This window comes from Bos indicus, chromosome 20, assembly GCF_029378745.1.
Source record: "Bos indicus isolate NIAB-ARS_2022 breed Sahiwal x Tharparkar chromosome 20, NIAB-ARS_B.indTharparkar_mat_pri_1.0, whole genome shotgun sequence".
Classification (NCBI taxonomy): Eukaryota; Metazoa; Chordata; class Mammalia; order Artiodactyla; family Bovidae; genus Bos; species Bos indicus.
The window spans coordinates 21,919,841-21,946,553 of record NC_091779.1 but is presented as its reverse complement, the minus strand read 5'-3'; the positions used below and the strand labels follow the sequence as shown (position 1 = coordinate 21,946,553).

The 26,713-nt window shown below is 35.9% G+C and overlaps 1 protein-coding gene across 3 annotated transcripts in view; it reads left to right on the top strand.

The window, feature by feature from the left end:
- GPBP1 (GC-rich promoter binding protein 1) overlaps nucleotides 1-26,713 on the top strand; it is a 65,343-nt gene that overhangs the window by 35,999 nt on the left and 2,631 nt on the right. For 2 of the 3 annotated variants that reach the window (XM_019982838.2, XM_019982836.2), the window contains exons 4-12: nucleotides 10,466-10,589; nucleotides 10,722-10,945; nucleotides 11,823-11,889; nucleotides 12,935-12,994; nucleotides 19,849-20,033; nucleotides 20,640-20,780; nucleotides 22,581-22,748; nucleotides 23,204-23,391; nucleotides 26,594-26,696. In XM_019982838.2, coding sequence (XP_019838397.2) covers nucleotides 10,466-10,589; nucleotides 10,722-10,945; nucleotides 11,823-11,889; nucleotides 12,935-12,994; nucleotides 19,849-20,033; nucleotides 20,640-20,780; nucleotides 22,581-22,748; nucleotides 23,204-23,391; nucleotides 26,594-26,696 — 1,260 coding nt within the window. The remainder of the gene's footprint in view (nucleotides 1-10,465; nucleotides 10,590-10,721; nucleotides 10,946-11,822; nucleotides 11,890-12,934; nucleotides 12,995-19,848; nucleotides 20,034-20,639; nucleotides 20,781-22,580; nucleotides 22,749-23,203; nucleotides 23,392-26,593; nucleotides 26,697-26,713) is intronic. The other variant, XM_019982839.2, reaches the window with a different exon arrangement.

Below are 26,713 nucleotides of genomic sequence, written 5' to 3'. Positions count from 1 at the left end.
TTTCTCTTTGAAATGAGTTAAGATTTGTTTTCATTTTTAAACATATCAATAAAAATTATCAGCACCTGGAAAATTAGTTACAAACATTATTGAGGATAATTCTTGTCTTCATTGAAGTGTTGATTAAGGTTGATTAAGATTGACTTTGTTTTGTGTGGTGGAATTCTTAATGTTTTCTAGAACCAGACATTTGATCTGAATATAGGCCCTCATGAAACGAAGTCTTGATTTTGCCAATTCTAAATTTTCAATTAATTCTAATTTATTTTAGCTTACCTACAGAAAATAATGTCACTTTGAACTCTTAGCTAGCAATATTTGAAATTACCTTCTTAGACCTTTCGCAAAGTGGTTTTAACAAATAAATAAATACACACATCATTAGGTATTAATGCTGTCTGTATCACTCAAAATCACTATTCGTGGGTTTTCAGTTGTAATTCTTGTTTTCTGACAGAGCCCTTTTAATCTTTTCCTGAATAAATGGGATAGTCATAAATAACTGTTGGGTTCTCTTTTTCAACTTTGTGTTAAGTCTTTTCTTTTATTATTTGAAGAGATGATAAGAGTACTTGAATTAAGGGTTAACAATGTTTTCAACACTGCACCTGAGCAGTTTTCTAAGGTGTGCAGAATTTTAGCCCCATCATGTGGTGGAATTTTAAACTGCATGTGGTTGTTTCTGTCTATGAAATAGACATACTGGCATTTGAACTGTTCATTAGGACCCAGTAAGAAATTTTACATCATGTTTTCATATTCACATAGCTGTAACTAGAAAGTCATTTACCTATGTTCTTCTTTCTCTTGGGGTCTTTTTATTCCAATCAAAAAAAAATGCTAAAAACAAATTGTTACTAATTATGTGTCTTATTTATAATGAGACCTCACCTGCAGTTTGAAAAATAGAATTGTAATTACTTGCCTTCAATAATATAAGTAGTATCAGTTTGCATTGAAACTGTGCTTTTTAAACTTTAGGCTAAGAAAGGATGAGAAAATTTAGACTGGTAGCTGAATTCATTGAAACTTCTTGTTTACTAAGTAGTTTTTAACTGTTGATTCACATATTCTGGGAATCAGAAAATTATGCTATTATTTTTAAAAATTCAGTAAAAGATTTAAAATGTGGTAACTAATATTTCTCAAGTCATTACTGTATACCAGTCACTGTGTAAAGCGCTTTATAAAAAGGCAAACAAAAGCATAAAAGGTAAAATACTGTTCGGCTCTTCCACCACTACTTGCCCCAATCCATGTAAACAGATGGGGAACTGAGGTTGACAGAGACAAGTAACTTGACCCAAAGTGCTTGCGTTAGTGTAGGAACATATGTGTGCTTGACTTTAAATATTTATGTTTAATAACTTCCTTTTTTTGATTATTAAGAAATAGACTAATTTTCAGAAGTGAAATACTGGGATGTTTTAATATATATATCAGAATATAATTTTATCTTGGTTTGGGTAAGCGAATGAAATTAAAAGCAATTTTTCCTTCAAGGGTAGCATCTCCAATAATCTATTTCTGGAAAAAAAAAAAAAATCTATTTATGTAGTTAGTACATGGGTGTCTTCACTCTGCAGTAGCTGTGTACAGTTGACCCTTGAGCAATATGGGTTTGGGCTATTTATGTCCACTTATGTGGATTTTTTCTCCCCAATAAATATATGTACTGTACAGCTCCGTGATCTGTGGATACTGATTTTGACCATACATAGAGTCGGCACCCCTAACTCCCTGCATTTTTCAACTGTCAATCTTAATCTTTTATTGAGTGAATCTACATAGATTAATTGGACCTATTAATGGACTAAGTTGCAGGAATGCTTGGCCATCTCTTGAATGTATTTGTAGGGGAAATTCCTAGCAGCAGAATCTGTGAATTAGGAAGTTTATACCTTTTGGTAGATAGTGCCTAATTGTTGTCTAGAAAGATTGTACCAGTTTATAATCCTATAAAAATTATATGGAGGGGGGCAGATTTTTCCCTATTGGCAATGCTGGCTGTTGCCCCATTTTTTCATATTTGTGAAATTCAATGAAAAACGACACTTCATTGTTTTGATTTGCATTATTTAATTATGACTGAGCATAGTTTTGTCTTACGAAATGTTATTCATGTAATTTATTTCTTAGTGATTTATTTGTAATAGCTCTTTTCATATTGAGGGGTTTGTTGCATATTCTGCATATATTTTCCTACAGTATATTTGTCTTAATAATTCTAAAAGAACCATGTGGATAGTTCTAAAGAAATATTTAAACGTACAGAGAAACATGGAGAATAAGTCACATCATAACATTTTGCAGTTTTATCTTTGTGTCTCTTACGGAAATAGACAATTGAAGTCTGCTGTTGACTTCTTCACAGTCCTTTTTCTGTCTTCGTTTTTTCCCCAGAGATATTCTCAGTGCATGTTCTTATATTGTTACTAGGTATGTGAATATCAAAAGAGTTTTCTGTATATATAGAACATTAATATAAATGATTAACATTTATATTCTGAACCTTGTTTTTATATTTGTTATTTATATCTTTTAGATTTCCCCCCATGTTGATATCTGCAGATTTGCTGTAATTATCTTAAAAACTGTTCCCGAGTCTCCTACATTTCAGGTGGATTCTTCAGTCTGAACCACCAGGGGAGCCTCAAAACTCTGTATTCTATTTTTTGCCTCTGTATCACACTGTGTTTATCTCATTAAGTTGAGATTGTTTATATCGCTGGGAAGGATTGAGGGCAGGAGGAGAAGGGGACGACAGGATAAGATGGTTGGATGGCATCACCAACTCACTGGACTGTGCTGTGGTTCATGGGGTCACAAAAAGTCGGACATGACTGAGCGACTGAACTGAACTCTATAATGAATACTGTATTGACTATTCTTTTACTGTCTCCTAGCATGCATAGATAAGAATTCTTTAGACTCCTGCTTCTCAGACTTTAATGGCTATGAAAGTAACCTGGGGATTTTGTTAAAATGCAGATTCTAATTTCAGTAAATCTCTAATGGGGTCCTAGTCCTGACAATCTTCAAAGTATTGTTGATTCTGCTTGTCTCTGGACCACATTTTGAATGGCAAGGCTCTTACCTATAGTTAGAAGAAAAATTGCTGGAATTCAGTTCCATACTGCCAAATTTCTTTTCCATCTGGTATACTGATTTATACTCCTGTATGCTGTACATCGGAGAAGGCAATGGCACCCCACTCCAGTACTCTTGCCTGGAAAATCCCATGGACGGAGGAGTCTGGTAGGCTGCAGTCCATGGGGTCGATAGAGTCGGACACGACTGAGCGACTTCACTTTCACTTTTCACTTTCATGCATTGGAGAAGGAAATGGCAGCCCACTCCAGTGTTCTTGTCTGGAGAATCCCAGGTATGGGGGATCCTGGTGGGCTGCCGTCTATGGGGTTGCACAGAGTCGGACATGACTGAAGTGACTTAGCATAGCATAGCGTGCTGTACATAACTATTCTTTTTACTTTGTACTCTTGTCAAGACTTTGTCAGATTATCAGGGTTAACATTTTTGCCGGTCTTTGTTATGAAATGTATTTTTACTGTTTCTTGGACATTGGGTTATATTTCTGTGAATTGCCTATTCACGTTCTTTGTTTATTATTTCTTATGGGCTGCCTTTCTGGGGGGAGTACTGGTTTGGCGGGGGAGAGAAAAAGAGAGTGTGTGTGTATGTATGTCTGTGTGTGATCTTTAACTGTTTTACATAAAGTTGCATAGTTCTTTTTCAGTCACCCAGGTATTTCTCTCTCTCTCTCTCTCTACACACACACACATGTACCCACCATATTCAATTGCTTTATAGTAGCTGTTCCTTTTTTTTTTTTTCTTTCTGTAAAAGTCTTATTTATTTGGCTGTGCTGGCTCTAAGTTGTGAAATGCAGGATTTTTGGTCTTAGTTGTGGCATGTGTGATCTAGTTCCCTGACCAAGAATGAAACCTGGGTGCCCTGCTTTGGGAGCATGGAGTCTTAGCCACTGGACCACCAGGGAGGTTCCTATTTGTTGCTACCTTAAATGCTATTTTAAAACGCTTTCTTATTAAGTCTTTCTAGCATATATATTGTATCTTGAAGTATTAATGTTGTTGCTAGCAACATTGATTAATTTTTACTTGAATGCTTTTGGAATTTTTAATGTGGAAAATCAATCATTCACAAATAATATCAGTTTTCTTTCTATATTTTCAATCCTGTTTTGTGTTTCTTATTCATATTTTACTATGCTGGCTATATGTCAGAGTCTGAAAGGTCTGAAATTTTATCCTGCTTTCAAGATAACTGTAATAAGCTAGCTTGTTACTGTCATGGATGCTGGCAGAAGATGAGACTTCCAGGTCTCATGAGATGAAGTGCATTATTGCCACTATAAAGCCTGCCACCAGATGCGGCCCTGTTGTGACTTGACATTCACTGATAGGGTTTTGATGATAATCTGCAAGCAGTTGATTTATTATGGTCTCTGTGCAGTCAGGAGTCCATACCTTGTGGCTCAGCTGGCAAAGAATCCACCTGCAGTGCGGGGACCTGGGTTTGATCCCTGGGTTGGGAAAATCCCCTGGAGAAGGGAAAGGCTACTCACTCCAGTATTCTGGCCTGGAGAATTCCATGGACTGTATAGTCTGTGGGGTCACAAAGAGTTGGACAGGACTGAGCAACTTTCACTGTGCAGTCAGACCTCTCTGCTAATGGTAATCTGTATTTGCAGATGCTCCCCAGTGCTAGCATCACCATCTCAGCTCCACCTCAGATCATTAGGCATTAGATTCTCATAAGGAGTGTGAAACTTAGGTCTGTTCTGTGCATGGTTCGTGGTAGAGTTCGCAATCCTATGAGAATTTAATGCTGTCACTGATCTGACAGGAGGTGGAGCTCAGGCAGTAATGTGAATGATGGGGAGCAGCTGTAAATACAGTTGAAGCTTCTCTCACTCACCCACTGCTCACCTGCTTGTGGGTTAGTTCCTTACAAGCCATAGACCTGTAGTGGTCCGTGGCCTGGCGTGTTGGGGACCCTTGTTCCAAGGGATAAGGAGATCATTAATTGTTCTCCTTTGTACCTGTGCTTTCTGGTGTTAAAGATGTTTCTTCTCCCAATTGCTAGGGTTTTTGCTCTCCCTCTATAGCCATGTAATCTGTATGCAGTGTGTCCCATTCCCATAGCTCTAACTTCACTTAAAAACTCTCCTTGTACCTAGATATTTTAATCTAGAGGAACTGGATGTGAGTGGGACAGGGGCATTTTAAAATAATTTTCAGAGACCCCATTTTAAAGATATCTCACCCTCACCTTCGTCTACTTTGGATACTGTAGGCAGGGACTCTGTGAGAAGTGTACACAAGCAAATGGCTGTTGTCTACATGTCTAGGACCATGCCAGTTCAACAGGAGAATCCAGATGGCCAAACTAGATTTGTTTGAATTTCATTTTGGTTAGCCATCACCCTGTGGGTTGGCCTGGCCTGTAGTTGTTCTTAGGGAAAAGAAAGAAACATTATATCTAGGGATAATCAGAGCAGAATTTTTAGTGTAAGTCTGTTTACTGTCATAACTCTTCCACTTCTGTCATCCTGATTACTACACAAGAAGTGGCCAAGAGGAGATGATCCCCTTTTGGTTATGCTGCATTCATTCATCTTACTAAGATGTGGGAAGAGATGAGGGGTGTAGAGGTATAGTATAAATGGTTCTGAGTTGAATTTTGAGGGGACTGTTAAAATGCTTGTCTATACTTGTGAATAATAGTATGAAACATCCATTGAGTACTTTGAATATTGATTCATTGCAGGATGACCTTTTTGACAAAAGATGCACTGTTTAATGGACTGTTCCTGGTCTGAATATACCCATTACGTGAATTAATTTCAGGAGACACAATACTGTGACCAGAGTTTGCCCATCAGACTGCAGCAGTAATAATGTAACCTGAAAAAGTTTCAGTAGTGATATAACTCCGTTGAGGACTCCATGAAGAAGTCAGATCTTTGATGTAGTTCCGTGTGATGTGGTGTTCTTTACAGTGAGACAGATGGATCAGCTTTTGGCAGGAGTCACAAGCTGGCATGCAGTAGAGGTTTCTGCATCAGAAAGATAAAGTCCTTTCTTTTGTAACCAGTCTGTGATAGTGGGTGTGTTCCATGTCTGGTGTGATAATGGGTCTAGGTGGTATGCTGAAGATTTGATCAGCATTCTAATTTCAGTCACTCTCAATGCCATTCACTCTCATCAGATAGCAAGCCTTACTGAATCAACATAAATGACTCAGATTGTCTCAGCAGCAGCTGCAGTTTCCCATCATGTGTGACCCCAAGAGATGTTTTTAATTGGCTAGTCTATAGTTTTTCAGTGATAGATGATGAGGCCATTGGCAACAACACAAGAGTTAGAAAAATATAAAATGTCTTGTCCTTAAGAATATCTAAGGCAGGGATCATAGCTTTATTCCATTGAGGTGATTGGCACTTAACCATTTGGTTTTCCAGAGTTGTTGGGGCTGGGTGGCTACTGTGTGTACCAGCATCTTTTAACTTAGCTGAACTATCAGTGAACCAGGCTCAGTCATTTAGGGGAACTTTTCTGATTTGAGAGCTTATTGAAACACTGGTTTGTCATGGTGGCAGGAAGGGGAATAAAGTATACTGCAAATTTATGGTTGGCACTTCAAGGGCGAGGCCAGCTGTGTTGTTGAACACATGATTTCCATTTGATCAAGAGCCCTCTTGGGTTCTTTTATTGGTTAGTCCTTAGTTTAAGTTTGCTTTCAGTAAGAGCTCAGCATTATGGCAGGAGCCACATTCTTTTTTTTGGCCGACTAGGGATTGAACACTGAACCTTGGCCATGGCAGTGAAAGCCTGGAATCCTAACCATTAGGCTACCAGGGGAACTCAGTTTTTAAAAGGAGTGTGTACTTGGTGTGTGTGTCAGGCAGATGGTATTGCTGTACTGGAAAATAGTCTTTCTGAATACTGCAGAGCCAAGTCTTCAGCCACATATGATTTTATTTTCTTTCCTTCTGGAAGCTGTACTTTTTATTAGACCATTTTGAAGGGGATGGGAATCATCTTTCAACCTGTGACATTTCCTGAATGGGAGAATCTAGAGCATTTTTAGTACAAGCATGTAACGTTAGCACCAACTATAAAACACACTGGTACATTGAATTGGCCTAGTGGCTCCACCTGCAGGATCACTTTAATTTCCCACTCTTACTGCTGAGATTTTTCCAAATTTTTATCAGCCATGTTGGGATACTAGGGTCCATTCCATTCCCACCATGGGCACACAGACTAAGGTGTTTGTTTATTTATTTATTTAAATTAATTTATTTAATTGGAGGCTAATTACTTTACAGTATTCAGTGGTTTTGGCCATACATTGACATGAATCAGCCATGGGTGTACATGTATTCCCCAAACTGAACCCACCTCCCTCCCCATCCCATCCCTCAGGGTCATCCCAGTGCTCTAGCCCTGAGCACCCTATCTCATGCATCAAACCTGGACTGACGATCTATTTCCCATAAGGTCATATACATGTTTCAATGCTGTTCTCTCAAATCATCCCACCCTCGCCTTCTCCCACAGAGTCCAAGAGTCTGTTCTTTACATCTGTTGTCTCTTTTGCTGTCTCACATATAGGGTCATCGTTACCATCTTTCTAAATTGCACATATATGCGTTAATATACTATATTGATGTTTTTCTTTCTGACTTACTTCACTCTGTATAATAGGCTCCAGTTTCATCCACCTCATTAGAACTGAATCAAATGTATTCTTTTTAATGGCTGAGTAATATTGCATTATGTATATGTACCACAGGTTTCTTATCCGTTCGTCTGTCGATGGACATCTAGGTTGCTTCCATGTCCTGACTATTGTTAAATAGTGCTGTGATGAGCATTGTGGTACATGTGTCTCTTTCAATTCTGGTTTCCTCAGTGTGTATGCCCAGCAGTGGGATTGCTGGGTCGTATGGCAGTTCTGTTTCCAGTGTTTTAAGGACTCTCCACACTGTTCTCTATAGTGGCTGTACTAGTTTGCATTCTCACCAACAGTGTAAGAGGGTTCCTTTTTCTCTGCACCTTCTCCAGCATTTATTGTTTGTAGACTTTTTGATCGCAGCCATTCTGACCGGCGTGAGATGGTACCTCATTGTGGTTTTGATTTGCATTTCTGTGATAATGAGTGATGTTGAGCATCTTTTCATGTGTTTGTTAGCCATCTGTAGGTCTTCTTTGGAGAAGTGTCTGTTTAGTTCTTTGGCCCATTTTTTGATTGGGTCATTTATTTTTCTGTAATTGAGCTGCATGAGCTGCTTGTATATTTTTGAGATTAATTCTTTGTCAGTTGCTTTGTTTGCTATTATTTTCTCCCATTCTGAAGGCTGTCTTTTCACTTTGCTTATGGTTTCCTTCGTTGTGCAAAAGCTTTTCAGTTTAATTAGGTCCCATTTGTTTATTTTTGCTTTTATTTCCATTACTCTGGGAGGTGGGTCATAGAGGATCTTGCTGTGATTTATGTCAGAGAGTGTTTTGGTTATGTTTTCCTCTAGGAGTTTTATAGTTTCTGGTCTTACATTGAGATCTTTAATCCATTTTGAGTTTATTTTTGTGTATGGTGTTAGAAAGTGTTCTAGTTTCATTCTTTTACAAGTGGTTGACCAGTTTTCCCAGCACCACTTGTTAAAGAGATTGTCTTTTCTCAGTTGTATATTCTTGCCTAGACTAAGGAGTTTAGTATGTATATGCATATCAGAGTTACAGTCTAAGCTTTCAGGACCGCTCATGATTTCTTTAGCATGGAATGTGGGAAAGTTCAGGGTGGAGGGGGAGACTGTTCCTTTGGGGGTTGCATGGGTGGCCTGGAGGCTTTTTTCTTTTGTGGCTTCTCAAGCCAAGATTGGTGTTGATTTCTCTTTTATGTACCTCCTGGCCCCAGGAAACACCCCAGGCTGGGACCTTTCATGCCCCCGTGTACCACAATGCCATGGCTTTGCCCTGTATGGAAAAGTTTGAGTTACTCTTGTGCTTAATGCTGTCTCCCCTCCATGGGAGTGGGTAGGATGGTAACTTGGATACCTGTGTGTAAGAGAACTATAAGAGTTTGTTTCTTTCTTGCCTTAACTTCTGGCGCACACTGACTTTCTTGTTAAAGCAGCTGAGTTTGATGTGGGGAAGAAAGGAGTCAGAAAGTACAAAGAGCACAGAATACATCCACTCCAGAAAGCTAGGCTTTGCATTTTTCTTTGTTTCCAATGTCAGTAGCAGTTTGGCCTTAACAGATTTACTTCTAATATTTTCAGTCTTTCCCAAACTCTCTATTCTCATTGCTGTTCGGCTTTGGTGACCTCTTGACTTCAGCGGCTGAAGCTGTATTGCCTTTCAGATGGGACCCCATCTCATGATAATACATCTCTTCCTTTTACTCAGAGGAGAGTTTCATCATTAAAGCACTATTGGGACTATCTTGTTTCAGTCCTGCCCCTTGCCACTTACTTAGTTGCTAAACAGTGAGGAACCTTTACTTCTACCCATCATTTGGATGAGAACAATTGTTGCCAGGTCCTGAAGAATCTTATCCTGTGCCCCCGTCTGGCCTAAGAGACCCTACCCTTGTTTTTCTAGAAAGTTTTAGCTTTGAGAGCATGGTATCTTCATCACCATAACTGGTAGGGTTGTGAAGTGTTTGGGTTTTTACCCTGCTTAAAAGCTTAGCAAGCCAGGTTGTCACTGTTGTTTCATGGATGCTGGTGGAAGACAGATGAAGGGCTTTGTCCTTCATGCACAGAAGCAGCATGAGGATGAAGCCAGGAGCAGTAGGGGAACTTGCACCAGTAAGTCCCACAGTGGCCATGTGGAGGAGCCTAGTTAAATGTAAAGAGTGTGTGCAGTGTGTTTGTATTAAAACTGAGGAGCTTTTCTGTTTGTCCTGGAGAGAATTGTAGTAATTGTTTTTACAACATTCTTCCTTTGACAGATTTTTTAATTCACTTGTTTTGGGGAAGAGCAGTTTGGAAATAAATCTATAGAGAACTTAAAATAGAACTGTAGCTTCATTCACCATAATTTTCTGATCTTGAAGAAAACCTTGAGCTATTTAAATCAAAGAATGTGAAATACACGATACTATGTTTTATTTTAAAAGAAGTGTACTATATTTGTCTTGACGCCTTTATAGTGGCTTTACCTTTAAAGTTTTCTGGTGAATGTAGTTGTTAAACTCTTTAAGAATGGTGCTGTCGTTTATCTTAAGTAGAAAAAATAGATGAACAGTGGAATCCCTCTTACAAGTTTTCAGTTACCAAACACATTGAAATAATTATAAAATATTCTTCTTAACCATTTAAAATTCTTGGGAATTAATTAAGCCAATTTATTACTAGTTTCTAAAGTTAGTCAAATTTTATATGTATGTTTATCTGTATGCTTATACTTTGTTTCAGTCGTCATTGAATTTTGAAAAGCATTCTGAAAACTTTTCATGGACAGAAAATCGTTATGATGTGAACCGCCGACGACACAACTCTTCAGATGGCTTTGATTCTGGTATTGGACGTCCTAATGGAGGTAAGTTGCTGAGAAATAGTAGAGTTTAAGAAGAATTTTGTTCACATTCTTGCAAGAATTGTTTTGATTGTGATTGAGTCTTTAAGAATAACCATCTTTGAATTTGTAATACTTTGCCATTATTTTTCAAAGGTAACTTTGGAAGGAAAGAAAAAAATGGATGGCGTACACATGGAAGAAATGGTACTGAAAACATAAATCATCGAGGGGGATACCATGGTGGAAGTTCCCGTTCTCGTAGCAGTATTTTCCATTCTGGAAAAAGCCAAGGACTTCATGAAAACAACATACCTGACAATGAGACAGGGAGGAAAGACGACAAGAGAGAACGCAAGCAGTTTGAGGCTGAGGATTTTGTAAGTTGCTTGTAATTTTAATACGAATGAGGTTTCTACAAGTGCTATTTAAGCATCAAATCTCTCAGGAGATTTTATCAGTACATATCATTTTCTCCAGAGATCACACTTGACAGGTTCAATTATTTTTTAATTTTTATTTATTTATTTTGGTTCAGGTATCTTTAGTCTTTACATTTCGTGAGACTTTCTGTAGATAACTCTTTCATTCCCCAATCTTCTTCATTCCTTACATCTACTTATTCCTGTGTCTCACCATGTGGTTTTTTTAAACTTTGGATAAATTTGTCATATTATTCTTCATAGAAGTTTAAATTTCCCTTTTCTAAAGAGCAAACATCTACTAAGCTAATCTTAGAGTACACATTCAGCGCTCAACTCAGTTTCCTTTTAATAACCTGAGCATCACTATTTGAAGTAATAAACTTGTACTTTGCTTTGAGTATGAGCTTGTTAACTAAAGCATTCAGTGATGCAAACCTAACAGAAGAATTAAGGAATGGTCTGATTTCCTCTTGTCTGCTCTTAACCTTATGCTAAGAAAGGATGGTTTCTCATAATGATGCAAAGACTGCATTCTCCTACATTTGCTTTCTTCTTTTTTTTTAACAGTTTTTCTTCATGTAATTGAGGATGAGGAGAGCATTTAAAGACACTTACCTTGTTTTTTTCAACTTAGCTTGAGTATAGATATTAACCATTTTAATTGTTACAATAAGTAGAAAGTAAGGTTTATGAATAATTAGTGTTTAGTTGTTAAGAGTTCATTATGTCAAATTTGTCAGTATATTCTTGAGATTACTTTTAAAAGGAATTTTTTTCTTAAATAGGATTAGTTTAAACATTTGTTCTTTTTATTCCACCTTTTTTTTTCCAGCCATCTCTAAATCCTGAATATGAGAGAGAACCAAATCAGAATAAATCTTTAGCTGCGGGTGTATGGGGTAAGTAATTTTTGATCTATTGTTGAGGGGTATAAAATGTTATTTTTAGGTTTCACATTTGTGTTTTTTAAAATAGTAGGCTAGAATTAAACTTTATCTTTTAAATACCTGTTTTTGATGTGCTAAGCTATAAAAAAAAGGTAGCACTTTAAAAAAACAAGATATTGGGGACAGAAGAAAAGCTTGATTTGGATAATTATACATATTAGTACCATTAAATATATTCAGATATGAGTTTTTTTAAAGTAAGTTAAATGTAATGAATTGATATCATTTGGAGAGCAGCTTGATAATCTGTTGAAACAAAAAATTTACTTTAACTCAATTTATAGTTTTTCAAAGTTGAAAACTTAACTGGAAAGATAAGTACTTTTAATCATAGTGTGCTATAAAAATAATTTTTTACTTAATGAAAATGGTTCTACATAGACAGTATTAAAAGTAATTGTATAAATTTTGCCTAGAACTAGTCTATGTTTGAAATTATTTGCCTTTTTGGTTGTCAAATCTTGACAGTTTTTCTGGTAATGACTCCCTTTTCTTTAAAACTGCTGAAAGTTTAATTTGATAGCATCTACAGAAGATAAAACTGCACTTAGAGTAACTTAATTAGCTTTTTAGAGATTCAAGTGAAGTTTAAAATAATGGAATAATTTAAAATATGAAGATTTGATATCTGAAAAATAAATTTAATTATTTGATACCAAATTCAGAGGCGATGCATCCGCTTTGGAACTTGTACACACGTTCTTGTGTTTTTCTGTTGAAAATAAGCAATTTACCAAAACAAAAGGATCGTGGCTTATGACAGCATAATAGTCCTAATGATAAAGGCATTATTTTAAACTTTGCCACTTCCTGTGCTGTTCTTTATTGTATTTGGGGGTGATATGCTGGGGGAATTATTTTGTTTCTTTTGATCTCCCAATATATTTAAGGGCTTCTTGAGGGTGGGGGTGGGGGTGGTCAGACACTTTTGTTAGAACCATGTGAATGGCATTGTTTTTTCTGTATTGCAAATTAGTATTTCTACCACTCTCCCCAGGCCTACACGCCCAGACACACACATACCCAACCAAAAAAATCTCCCAAGCTCCTCTCTTAGGTATGTTTCCTTATTATTCAGTTTTTCTGGGAACAGCTGATTGCATAAGAATATAGAACCACCTGCAAGGTGTTAAATAAAATCTCTTAAGAAATTAGGAATAATTTGGATTTGATTAAAATGAAAGTAAATAAAATCAAGAATGTTAGTGAGCATTGTCATATAAAACTACCTATAGATACTACTGGTACTGATCCTTGGTTAATAATTTTAGAAATGATTTAGAAATACATTTTTGAAAATATTGAGCATAAAATGTATTAATATAAAGATTTTGGTACTACTGTTTCAGAGTTGGTCTAAGGATTTTGAGCATTAGTTGAAAAGATGTTTAAAAGGACGATGTACTCTTTACTGTGTCTTAGGTAAACTAAAAAGTGTGTCTGCATTAGGAAAAAAAACTGTGACTTGATTAATTGTTAAATTCCCAGTACTTCCCATAGGAATACAATGAAACTTTCACTGTGTTACACTTCACTATTCCTTTCTTAATTTATGCCCTGGGTTCCCAAATATTGTTATCCCCATTGCAACATTTAAAATAGCTTTGTTCCTGAGGAAGACAGAAAATTTTCAGTAGAACTTTTCTAGTGCTACTTCCTTCCAGGTAAGTCAAAATTTAATAATGGAAATGTAATATATATTAAAAACAAATACCACCAGTTTGTCCCTGGAACTGTCCTTTTGTAAATCAAAAATTGCAAGAGTCTAAACATAATATCCCAATTTAAAAAAATTGTTTGAATGAAGTATTAATAGTTAAGCTGTTTAAACCTGTTGTTAAATATGTTTAATTCTACCTAGAACTTAGTTTTATTGGAAACTCCTTGTAGTTTGTAATTGACTTTTGTAGTGTTTTTATCTTAACCAGGATTACTGTTGCTTGATTCATACTAAATTTATCTCCTATATCTAGCAATTTAAATCTAAAACAAAAAATCAAGGCACTTCATTGTTCCTTTGAGAATTTTAAAATAATTTAGCTGGGTGATTGATTTGAGTAGTGAGAAAGAGAGAAAATGATAAGTGTTTGTATGCAGTTTGAGACATTAGTAACTATCAAATTGACTTGTGTTTTTAGAAGTCCTACTGGCTATTCTGTGTTGACATAATATGTTAGCAACATAGTATTAACAGATCTAACATTTTGTGCTTAAGATACTAAATAATGAAAACCTTTAGTCACTATTAATTAGTTTTGTTGCAACTCAGCATTTACATTTGTGTTTATCCCTTGATAATTTGATGAACTTCCTAATTTTTGCTTGTTTTTGATACAGTACTATGAACTTTATTTGTTTAGCCTTCTAAATTAAAGCAAATTGTTGACCAATTCTTAAAGATGGATTGTTTTCTAGAGAATTCTAATGATACTAGCCACTAGCATACAGGTTGAGTGACATGATAACACTAAATGAGGTTTTAGGTCATGAAAACAAATGAAGTGTTTAAGGTGACTTTGTAAAGGGATTAAGAGAAGGGAATAATCTTTATCAGATTGCTCTATATAAAAGTATTCTGTAGGTAGATTATATATTGGTATGAGTCTATGTTCCTTCAGTGTCTCTGGTGAAAACAGTTGTTAACAGTAAGAAAAAGGTAACTACAACACATGTTCAAAGTTGAGAAGGGAAAATTAAGAGTTTGATTAGATGACTTGACATAAGTAAGAGTTAGAGTTAGAAATAGTGTTCGTCAGTTAAGTTGTTTTTGTTTTAAAAAGCCTCCTCTTTTTCATATGAGTAATGTGGGTACCTTGTTAAAGGAAAGAATATCATGCCCCTTCTTTGACATTATGTTAGTGAAACTCATGTGACTAAAAGCCTCATACTACTGTGAAACAAAATATTTGTACACTATATAAAATATCAAAAATAGCAATATTCAAATAATATCAATCTATAGAAAAATAATCTTTAAAATCTTTTTGTCTTTTAAAATTAGTGTTCAGATGGCTTTATTGCTATGGTACCGATTCTTTGCTTCTGATATTTGTATGTTATTATGTCTTATGTGATTGAGTTTCTTCTTCAAATTAATGTGAAAACAATTAAAATACTATTTATCCTTCACTTGACTACTATTCACACAGTAAAGTTGCCTCTTATATCACTACGAGGAAGCTAAACATAGTAATTGTCATCACTGTGATGAGGGGAAAGGTGGACCCTGACTTGGTAGTGTACACTTTCAAGCCTCCTATTTTGACCATTCAGTATAGACTTACTAGTAGTAGTTTAGTTGAGAATCGTATACATTTTGAACTGTTTGACCTAGCCAATACTCTAATCCATTTTCTCCAGTAATATAATATAGTGGTTAAGTGCATTATCAGATAGTTCTGGGTGCTAACATTAGGTCTTTTACTTTTTAATTATTTAGACTTTGGGAAGGTTACTTAATCTCAGTGAATTTTCTTGTCTCTGAGATGAGGATGGAGCACTATGCTAATACTAATGAGAAAAGCATTGTTAATATTAAGTTGTCTATTAAATTGGTATCCTTGATCATGTTAACAGCTGTTTAATATGAGTTAGCTAATTAAGTTCAAATCTAGTAAGTGAGGAAGATTCTTACAGATTTACGAAAAGATGAAAAGTGATAGATTCAAAAATAAAAGTGAAAACTGATTGACTCAGAATATAAGCCAACTGTATGGAGAGCATGAAAACAGAAAAGAGAATAAGGAATTGAGATGTCAGCTCTGACTTATGCGTGTGGCCAACTTACTTTGTATTATACGTGGCAGTGTTTTAATTCTGATTTTTCTTCAAAAGATTGAGCCTCTCCCCTCCACTATTGGCTTTGTATTTAAGGAACAAAACTTACTACAACATTCAAAGATACTGGGAGAGCATGAAATAACAAGATGATAAAACAATATTTAAAGCCAGGTATCATCAGATTACAGTTGTTGGTGAGGATAGAAGGAAGTAATGAAATGAAAATCCACAACTCATATTTGCCTTTAGGTATTTTGAAGGCAATTTGAATATTTGCTTTATATGAGCTTGATAAGTAAGCATATATGATTTATAGAAGGAAGTCACCGAAGTCACTAATTCTTCCTTATAAGTGTTAATGTCTTTCATCAATGCATAAATTTTCTCTTTAAAAAAAAATGAGCAGTTTGAATCTTTTTCAGGAAGTTTACCAGTTGATAAAGTGAAGAAAATATAGAAGGAGTTATTGGATACTGTTTGAATCCAACAGATTCAGCACCTAGCTCAGAAGGTTCATGTCAGGAGAATTTGTAGAGATAATCTATGAATAGGTAAACCAGTTTATAAGTAATAGAAATGATGCAGATTTAAGTTACTAGTGCTGCCATCACCTTTGCTATTGTTTAGATGTGATATTACCATCAAGAACCAGCTTTCCCATTCTTCCTGTTTCCCTTCTTCCTTCCCTCTCCCCCTCCCTCAGACCTCTTCCCCACTCGTCTTTTTGGCTCCTGTGTTCTTGTATTGATGTTTAACACATTAATTTGAGCGCTTATCAAAAAGTAGGGATTCTGAAGTCTGAATTCTCAATTTTGGTCAGCCAGTCTCATGATACCAGTTCAATAACCAGCATCTGCTGCTCTTGGAGAGTCTCCCAGAGCAGCAGGGAAGGCTGGTGGGAATTGCCTGCAGCTCACCCTGAGGACACAGACACTGGTGGCACACACAGTTGGGAACACTTCACCAGGTGAACACCTCTGCTGGCGGCCGCCATGCCATCCTGGCCCATCAGACTAAGGACACATTTCTTGTTAAGCAGGCAGGTTTATGTAGTGTGTTCAGCATAGATATATATGATATAGGTTAGTCTTTATTTTGTTTATTTCTGTTGTAATTTTTCTCATCTTCTATACTCTTGTGGTTGTTCAGTTTAAATTTTAGGTTTAAAATTCTTCAAAAAGACACCTTTAATTTGAAATACAGTTACCTATTACAGTGGAGATTGTATATGACTTTTCTGGACATTTTTCTTTAAAGAGACCATTTCACTGTAACTCTGAGACAAGAACTGTTGTTTTTCATTTTATAGATGAGATTAACTAGTGATGTTGGAGCAGGTATCAAAATTCTGTAAATCTGGTACAAAAGCACATGGTCTTAATTTCTATACTACTTGAATATGAATGCTTAGTAAGTAAATCAGCACTGTGTCTGCTTTCTTTTTCCTCCCAGTCCCTTTCATCATCTTTTAGGTACATTTATTATCTTTTACTTTACTACCTCTTGTCTGTGATTGATTTCTTAGGCTTCATCTTTCTTTGTAGGATTTCCTTTCATTCTTTGCACCAAAGACCTCTTTGAGGAAACTGTGAAAGTATTTCTTAGGTATCTAGAAATCCAGTTTTAGGAAAGGTGAACTTTGTATTCAGAAATTATATTGAGGCTTAATCATCCCTGCGTGCTTATCTGTTCTCCTCTTCTGTCTTCTATTTTTGATCAGTGATGACTTATGTACAAAAATATTATTTCTTATCTTGTATCCTCAGCCTTCAATGTGAAATCATTTACTTCTCCCTAAAGTGCATTGTTTAGGATTTGCTTTAGTAAAGATTTTACTTTAGTAGATTTACTTTACTTTTCTTGGTGATTAACTTTTGTCTGAAAAGATTTGATTTCCTCCTTTTGCTTTATATGGCATTTCCAAGTCCCACTCTACAATCTACTCTACAGCGGAAATTAGTCTCCTCCTCAGCTGTTGAGTTCTTTGTGCACACACTAAGCTGAAGTTTCTTTATTTACTGTCTAGAAATATGGGTTGATATCATTCATTGCTGAGGAACCTCCTCCTGTTCTTTATTGCTGTATTTGTTTACTCCCGCATAGTTTGGGGGGCTTCCTGGTAGCTCAGATGGTAAAGAACCTGCCTGCAGGCAATGCAGGAGACCTGGGTTAAATCTCTGGGTCGAGAAGATCCCCTGGAGAAGGGAATGGCAACTCACTCCAGATTCTTGCCTGGAGAATCCCATGGACAGATGAACCTGGCGGGCTACAGTCCTTAGGGTTGCAAAGAGTCAGATGTGACTGAGCGACTAACACTCATTATGGTAATTTTAACATAAGGATCTAAAAGGGAAGGAAGATAAACTTGTGTGCTTAATTGACGATATTGGAATAGAAGTCTTTGCCAGTCATATATGAACTTATTGTGGTGCACAGATAAGACCACCTCCTACTTCAGCACTTGGATTTTTCTGAGATCAGACCTTAGAGACTTAGATTTTTTGCATTTCCCAGCATCAGTCAGTCATCCCTCAGATTCTTGAGGTTCATTAACTTAGATTTTGAGTACTAGACTGTTAAGATTTTCTCTTATATTCTAATTTAAAGAATTGGTAATTTCAGGAGTCTTTTTATTATTTTATTTATGGTGTCACCTTCTGCTTACCAGAAGTAATCGTAAAACTTAAAATTGTTCAGCACTATTTCTAATGTTCTTCATTGGATCTCTGTGTAAGAACATTATTCTTCATTTTCGTTTTGACTTCAGTGTGCTAGTTTTTCAGAAAAACTATATACTGGTGATGTAATTAGTGTCCTTGTGTGCCTGAAAATATTTTTCTTAGCCTTCATATCTTGGGCCTTTGTAGGTAGCTGAGAAGTTGGAATGTTTGCCCTAGTAGATAAACTTTCAGTGTTTAACTTTCAGAAAGATGAATCTTTTCTCAGTTGCTTTAGGTTCTTGGGTGGTATGTTTTTTCATTTGTTTGCTTGTTTTTGCTATACCACAGGGCTTGTGCAGTGAAAGCACTGAGTCCTAACCATTGGACCACCAGGGAATTCTCAGGTTCTTTTATTTTTTTAGCATTACAATAAATGAACTACTTTATCAGCTCTATAGTTTGAAGAGTTAAGTTTCAGAGGGACTTTGAGAATGCCTCTGTGTCCCTAGTAGTCCTTGTTTAGTTTCTGAGATAAATCAGTAGAAAGTTTGTTTGATGTAGGCCATCATTATGTACATTTGTATTACTCACTGTTTCATAGGATCATATCTTAAACTAATTTTAATTTACATTTTCTGCAGTTTTGTTTCCAGTTAATTCTTTTCTTCAAAACTCTTCAGTGGCGAAACTGATGGCTTTCAGAGTATTTCTGTAGGCAGAAAGACATGTCACTGCCATTGTTGGGAACGTGCTCATTGTAACACCTGTTTAATTACACATTAACTGTTTGGTTACACATTAACTGATTAAACTCTAGAAGTTAAATTTCATATTTTAGCAAATTCAGTTGTCTTGAGAAAATCTTTCTAGTATAATCTTCAGAAGCAAAGATTGAGTTGGATCCCCTACAGCTTGCACAATGCCTTCAGTTTAGTTTGGATGGCTAGTAAATATTTGAATGAACTGGTATTGTGAAAACATAGTTCCCTTTTTCATTCGTCATAAATTAAGCAGGAATTTAGAAATAGAGGGACTGTAGATCCTTTCTTATTGGTAGTAATTTTATGAATGAAATAAAAAGAATTAGGAAAACTCTTTTCAAAATAGAAAAGAGGAAAATGTATCTTGTATCTCAAGTCTTAAGAGCTTGTTAGGATGAAATTTATAATCTAAAAATATACTCAAATGTAATTAATTTTGGCTTGGTCATAGCATTCTAGGCTACTATCTAACTGAATTCATCTCTGAATGTTACTTGACATTGCTCAGTTCCTTGCTGTGGTCTGATGATTGTTGAAGCTTTATTTCTCAAGCAAGGATATAATTCATACTTACATAGCTTAGTCATTTTATCCAAGAAGCAGCTGTTATTTTTAAATATAGTAAAGTTTGGAATATGCTTTTCTTTGGTGATTTAATTTTATGCTAAAATCTAAACTGTATAACTGTTGCTCGTGCTTTATTTATACAGAATATCCCCCGAATCCTAAATCTAGAACTCAAAGGATGCTGGTCATTAAGAAAGGTAATACAAAAGACTTACAACTATCTGGATTCCCAGTAGTAGGAAATCTTCAGTCACAGCCAGTTAAGAATGGGACTGGTCCAAGTGTTTATAAAGGCTTAGTTCCTAAACCTGCTGCTCCACCTACAAAAGTAAGTTCTAAATTGTTTAACATGCAAGTTACAGGTTGATATCAACTGAGTTACTTTGGCCAAATGTTGAAAAATTCACATCAAAGTGGGGAGGGTATTGATGGGCTGCTGATTTCTCAGTGGAAAGTGTTGGGCCATTGTGTATCCTTAATTATCTTTTAAGTGGTTTGTGTGTTTGTCTGTGTATGTTTTCTTGTTTTAGTAGTCAGTAGTAAATGAAATCTGTAAATACGTGTTTGCCAGATGGGTCTGTGATATATTTGCTTAATAATGGTATAAAATGCTGTCCTTCATCTTCAGTTTTAGGCTTTTGAAACTCTCACTTGTGTTCTCTTGGTATTAGGCAAAGGAAACCTAACTTAAGGTTTATAAAAGTTGGAAAAAAGGCAAGGTAGTTAAATGTTTTATCTGAATACCAGATTTTGATTTTATTTGTTTAAAAAAAAAGAAGAGAGAACCATGTAGAAATGATTAAGATACAAAATAATTGTTTTTTTAAGTCATATTTAGTCATCTTTATTTTATAGTTATTCATTTTGTTCTCTCTTTCCTCTATGTAATCTGTTTAGATACACATTAATTAATGTTTGTGTGTTTTTTCTTTAGCCTACACAATGGAAAAGCCAAACTAAAGAAAATAAAGTTGGGACTTCTTTCCCTCATGAGTCTACATACGGTGTTGGCAACTTTAATGCTTTTAAATCAACTGCCAAGAATTTTAGTCCATCAACAACTTCAGTGAAAGAGGTATGGCATTTAATGAAAAGTAGTCCTGAGAAGCCAAACGTATCTCAATCATGGTAATTTAATTAACAGTGAACAAAAGGCATAGATTCATTGAACAAATTCATTAAAGTAAGAGACTTTAGTTCTAGAATTCAGATACTTCTCTCTGTTTGCTAACTAATTTTGCAATTTAAGGAGGATTAATTTAAAAAATTTCTAACACAACGTCCAAATAACCTAAAGTGTAGCAAATTCTATGGTAAAATAAACATGTGTAACCCATTAACCAGAAGGAGTTTTTAAAGTATTTATTTTTGGTTCTGCTGGGTCTTACTGCTGTACAGGCTTTTCTTGAGTTTTGACAAGCGGGGGATACTCTCTAGTTGCAGTGCCTGGGTTTCCCTTGTGGAGCACGTGCTCTAGGGTGCTTAGGCATCAGTGTTTGCAGCATGTGGGCTCAGTAGTTGGAACTCCTGGGCTCTTGAACACAGGCTCAATAGTTGTGGTGCACACGTGTCGTTGCTCCTCGGCATGTGGAATCTTCTAGATCGGGGTGGAACCCGTGTCTCCTGCTAAGTCTGTGTCCAACTCTTCATGACCCCATAGATGTAGCCCACCAGACTCCTCTGTCCATGGGATTTCCCAGGCAAGGATATTGGAGTGGTTTGCCATTTCCTTTTCCAGGGGATCTTAACCAACCCAGAGATCGAACCCACGTCTCCTGCTTGGCAGGTGGGTTCTTTACCACTGAGCTACCAGGGAAGCCCCAGAAAGAGTAATTTTTAAGAAAAGAATTATGAAAACAGATGTTTTTACTTTTGTCATAAAGTTATGCTATGATGTAGGATTAAACCTTGACTAAAAAATCAGGATTTATATACTCTTCTTTTGGGGATTATGGACATTTTATTAGTATCAACACTCAGGATGGAGAGGAGGAAGAAGAGAGAAAGATGTATATTTACTGACTTTGAATACTTAATAGCTTACACATTTCTTTCTCATTTGGCCAGCTTTCTGAAACTTTTAGATGAGGGACTTTCCTGACCAGTTCAGGGACAAAAGACACTTGTGACTATATTGTAATAACTGAGATTGTTCTGGGTACTATAATGGAATATTATAACCCCTCATTGACTAGTTCTCAGTCATAGAATTTTAGAGCTATGCTAGAAGGACCCACATTACCAGCTGGTTAATTGTGGCTTCAATTCATTATAGTCTGCAGATGTTATTGCTAAGTTAAGCATTTTGATGTATTCCCAAGGCTTAAAATTCCTGTGACACAGAATTCCAACATTCTCTTTCCTTCTGTATTCCACTCTCAATATATGAAAAATAAAAGGACTCCAATACAAGTCCCTTTACCACGCTCCTCTGCTCTTCCACAAAACTTCCCTTGTGAAATTCTATATGATAAACCCTTAGTGTACCTGTGCATAAATAATTATACTAGTTCGTTTTGGAAACTATTATTAGAACCTTCGAACTCTGTGGAACACAGTTTTTAAAACTGCTTTTTAAAAAATATATATAAAAATATTTAACAATTTCAGGATCCATTTTATAAAATAGTATTTAAAACTCCTAATTTAGAATCATAGGTCTTAGTATTATCAGACTTTGTTTCTCAGATAAGAAAGATTTTATATTTAGTCATTCAGTGCGATAGATTAAAAATAACAAGGATAGTAGAAAATACAATTTAAAATCAATTTTGTATATTGTGAAGAAAGTGAAATAGAAAGTCATTATAGTTGTGAACTTTATGTTGATATTAGTTCTCTATGTATTTATCAACATTCTAAATTTTTTTCTTAGTGTAATCGCTCAAATTCTTCTTCACCTGTTGACAAACTTAATCAGCAGCCTCGTCTAACCAAACTGACACGAATGCGCACAGATAAAAAGAGTGAGTTTTTGAAAGCATTGAAAAGGGACAGAGTGGAAGAGGAACATGAAGATGAAAGCCATGTAGGCTCAGAAAAGGTAATTGAACGTGTAGTGTAATTCTTGGGCTTGACATTAGCATGTCATTGGAATAGTTGGACAGATATTATTTAGGATCTTTGAATATTTTCATATTGATGAAAGCAAGGCCTAGTTAGCTATTTGCATAAATAATGAATTCCTTTCTTAATAGATTTTTCTTACTCTAGTTGATGTGCAAAAATGAAATTTAAAAGATTGCTGTTCATATTTGTATTTTTGGTTTTCCCCATCTTGCCTGCCTTTGTCCTTTTAATTTTTGGTTGAATAGATGTGAATACTTGAAGTTAGTAAGTTGCCTTCACAACTTAGTTTTACATCTTACGAAACTGTTTTCTACATGATTATATAAACATTACAGTTATGTTTTATCCATGAAAATCTAACCAGGATCTATTAAAGTTTCCTTTTTTAATAACTATTCTCTAATTTTTTTTTAACTCTTCGAAAATCAGGATGACGACTCATTTAATTTGCATAACAGCAATAGTACTCACCAAGAAAGGGATATAAACCGAAACTTCGATGAAAATGAAATTCCACAAGAGAATGGCAATGCCTCAGTAATTTCCCAACAGATCATTCGGTCTTCAGCCTTCCCACAGACTGATGTTCTTTCTAGTTCACTTGAAGCAGAACACAGGTCAGTGTTTTTACATTTTTCTCTACCCAAACTTTTGATTTTACATGGCAAATTGATTTTTTTTTAACAACTTCATTGAGATATAATTTATATACACTCTTAATTTTTTTACTCGGTTCATTAATTTTGGGTATATTTGAAGTTATGTAGCTGTCACCACAGTCTAATTTCAGAACATTTCTTTCACTCCATAAAGAAACCCCTGCTCATTTACAGTTACACCTCATTGTTACTCTCTTTCCTGGGTAACCACCAGTCTACTTTCAGTAATACTTTCAAGGTTCATCCATATTGTAATGTGTTTCTCTGAAAATTGAGTGCTATTTATTTTCCATGGCTTCAGATTTTCTGTAAATCTCTTGGCGGGGAGCGAGGGGGAGGGCTGTGGGATATGTTTCCGGACCTGGGATTGAACCCAGCCCACAATAGTGAAAGCGTTAATCCTAACCACTAGACCACTAGGGACCTCCCTGTAAACTTTCTTAAGTTACATACATATTTAAGTACTCATGTTGCTTGATTTAAAAAGTTAGGTATCAGTGATACAGTTCTCATGGATGACTTTTTTTGTTCAAATGCGTAAATTAAAATTTAAAATGAAATAGTTTGGCATATATATTACTAGTTATTACCAAGTTTCAGTATATCATCAAAATATTGAGGATAGTTTCAACATCAGAGAGGTAATTGTTACCTTGTCTAAGTACCAAATGATTTAATAGAAATGAGTGCCAGAAAAATTCAAAGGGATTTGGGGTTAGATAGCATTATGGCTTGAGTACCAGTTAGAAAGTTTTAATTGGGACCTAAATTAAATCTTAAAGGCTGAGACAATACAGGCAAGGGTACTGGGTAGTCATTTTTAAATGGGGATATGAAAGGATGTTTAGAATAGAATACATGCATGGTTTGTTTTAGGGGTGATGTATAGCATAACTTGACAAGAGTGTGGAGTCCTAAATTGAGTTAGAGATACATTGCAAAGACAGGGTCTTAGAGATCTAGTCAAACTCTGAATGCTTTAGATGAAGGAGGAGCTCTGTCTTATACCTAGTTTTTGATAGAGTAGGATTTGTGACCCAGGTCTTCCACTTCTAGTGCTGTGCTTTCTCTAATGTAAGGAATTTGAATTTGTGGTCATTGTGTGTTACGGAGTTTGCTCTTTTAGGAATTGGGGAGCTGTTGAAAATATTTGGCAGAGGATGGTAATTGTGAAAGTGGTATTAGAGTGATTTGATAATAGTTTGAAAGAGAATGAGAAGAAATGCTAATGAAAAGGGACAGTGCAGATCACTGTTATGATCTGTTCCTAAGTGTGGGTTTAGTCCAGAGGCCACAGAGTTTGGTGCAGTGTATATTAACTTGGGAGGCAGAAAACCAGAATTCTGCTTCTTTGCTATCAAGTAGGCAAAATTTTTTACTTACATGATCATGGTTCTTGATCTGTAAAATGTGGGTATAGTGTGGTGGTGTTCAGTTGCCAAGTCATGTCCAAGTTCACAACCCCATGGACTGCAGCACTCCTTGTCCTTCACTGTCTCCTGGAGTTTGCTCAAACTCATGTCCATTGAGTCAGTGATGCTATCCAGCCATCTCATCGTCTGGTGCCCCTTCTCCTGCTTTCACTCTTTCCCAGCATCAGGCAGGGTCTTTTCTAATGAGTTGGCTGTTCGCATCAGGTAGCCAAAGTATTAGAGCTTTAGCAGTAGTCCTTCCAATGAGTATTCAGGGTTGATTTCCTTTAAGATTGACTGGCTTGATCTCCTTGCTCTCCAAGGGACTCTCAAGAGCATTATCTAGCACCACAATTTGAAGGCATTGATTCTTTACCACTCTGCCTTTATCGTCCAGCTCTCAAATCCATGCATGACTACCGGAAGGACCCTAATCTTGACTATATGGACCTTATCAGCAAAGTGATGTCTTTGCTTTTTACTGTACTATCCACGTTTGTCATAGCTTTCCTGCCAAGAAGCAATTGTCTTTTAATTTTATGGCTGCAGTCACCGTCCACAGTGATCTTATAGCCCAAGAAGAGGAAATCTGTTATTGCTTCCACCTTTTCCCCCTTCTATTTACCGTGAAGTGATGGGACCAGATGCCACGATCTTAATTCTTGTAATACTGAGTTTTAAGCCTGCTTTTTCACTCTCCTTTACCCTCATCAAGAGGTTCTTTAGTTCTTCTTCGCTTTCTGCCATTATCATTCGCATATCTGAGGTTGTTGCTATGTCTCCTGGCAGTCTTGATTCTAGCTTGTAACTCGTCCAGCCCGCCATTTCGCATGATGTTCTCTGTGTATAAGTTAAATAGACAGGATGGCGATAAACAGCCTTATTGTACTCCTTTCTTAATCCTGAACCAGTCAGTTGTTCCATAAAAAGGTTGTAACTGTTGCTTCTTGACCTGGATACAGGTTTCTCAAGAAACAGGTAAGATGGTCTGGTATTCCCATCTCTTTTAAGAGTTTTCTACAGTTTGTGATGCTCCACATAGTCAAAGGCTTTAGGTGAAATTGTGGGTATATTTCAAGTCTCTGAGCACTGATTTTTTATGAGATTGTTTGACAGTGTGTAAAGGTCTACAGAGTAGTCAGTTTGTGACAGGTTCAGTTTGAAAAATGAGTTAGGTATAAAAAGGAGTAAAACAAGTGCTTAAGGGATGTAATTATTAAAAAAAAAAAAACCAAAAAAAAAAGCAGAAGTAGAAAACCTAATGAATAGCTAAGAACATGATGAACTGTAGTGGCCCTAAAGAAAATGGGGAGGTGTATTGCTTCTACTTTTAGTGTAAGAATTTAGCAAATTTTCTTCAGTTTTTATCCTAAAGAACCTTTTGCAGGTTTCCAGCCTTAGAGAACCTCTTACACCAAAGATAAAGTAATTAGGCATTTCATTCTAATCTGATTATTTAAAAGTTTATTGGGCATAATCTTACCTATTCATTTTCAGAAAGATATTTAAAGCATAAACCCTAACATCTTTTGTGTGGACTTTGTATAATGGATCATATTTTCTTGCACAAAATATAAAATATAAAAAATGGATCATATTTTCTTGCATATAATGGATCATATTTTCTTGCACATAACATCTTTTGTGTGGACTTTGTATAATGGATCATATTTTCTTGCACATAATATAAAATATGGACTTAATTTGGGTGAAATTCTAAATTAAATGTATTCATTTCCCCTTTCCAGATTGTTAAAGGAGATGGGTTGGCAAGAAGACAGTGAAAATGATGAAACATGTGCACCCTTAACTGAGGATGAAATGAGAGAATTCCAGGTTATTAGTGAACAGGTAAGAACTGAATCATG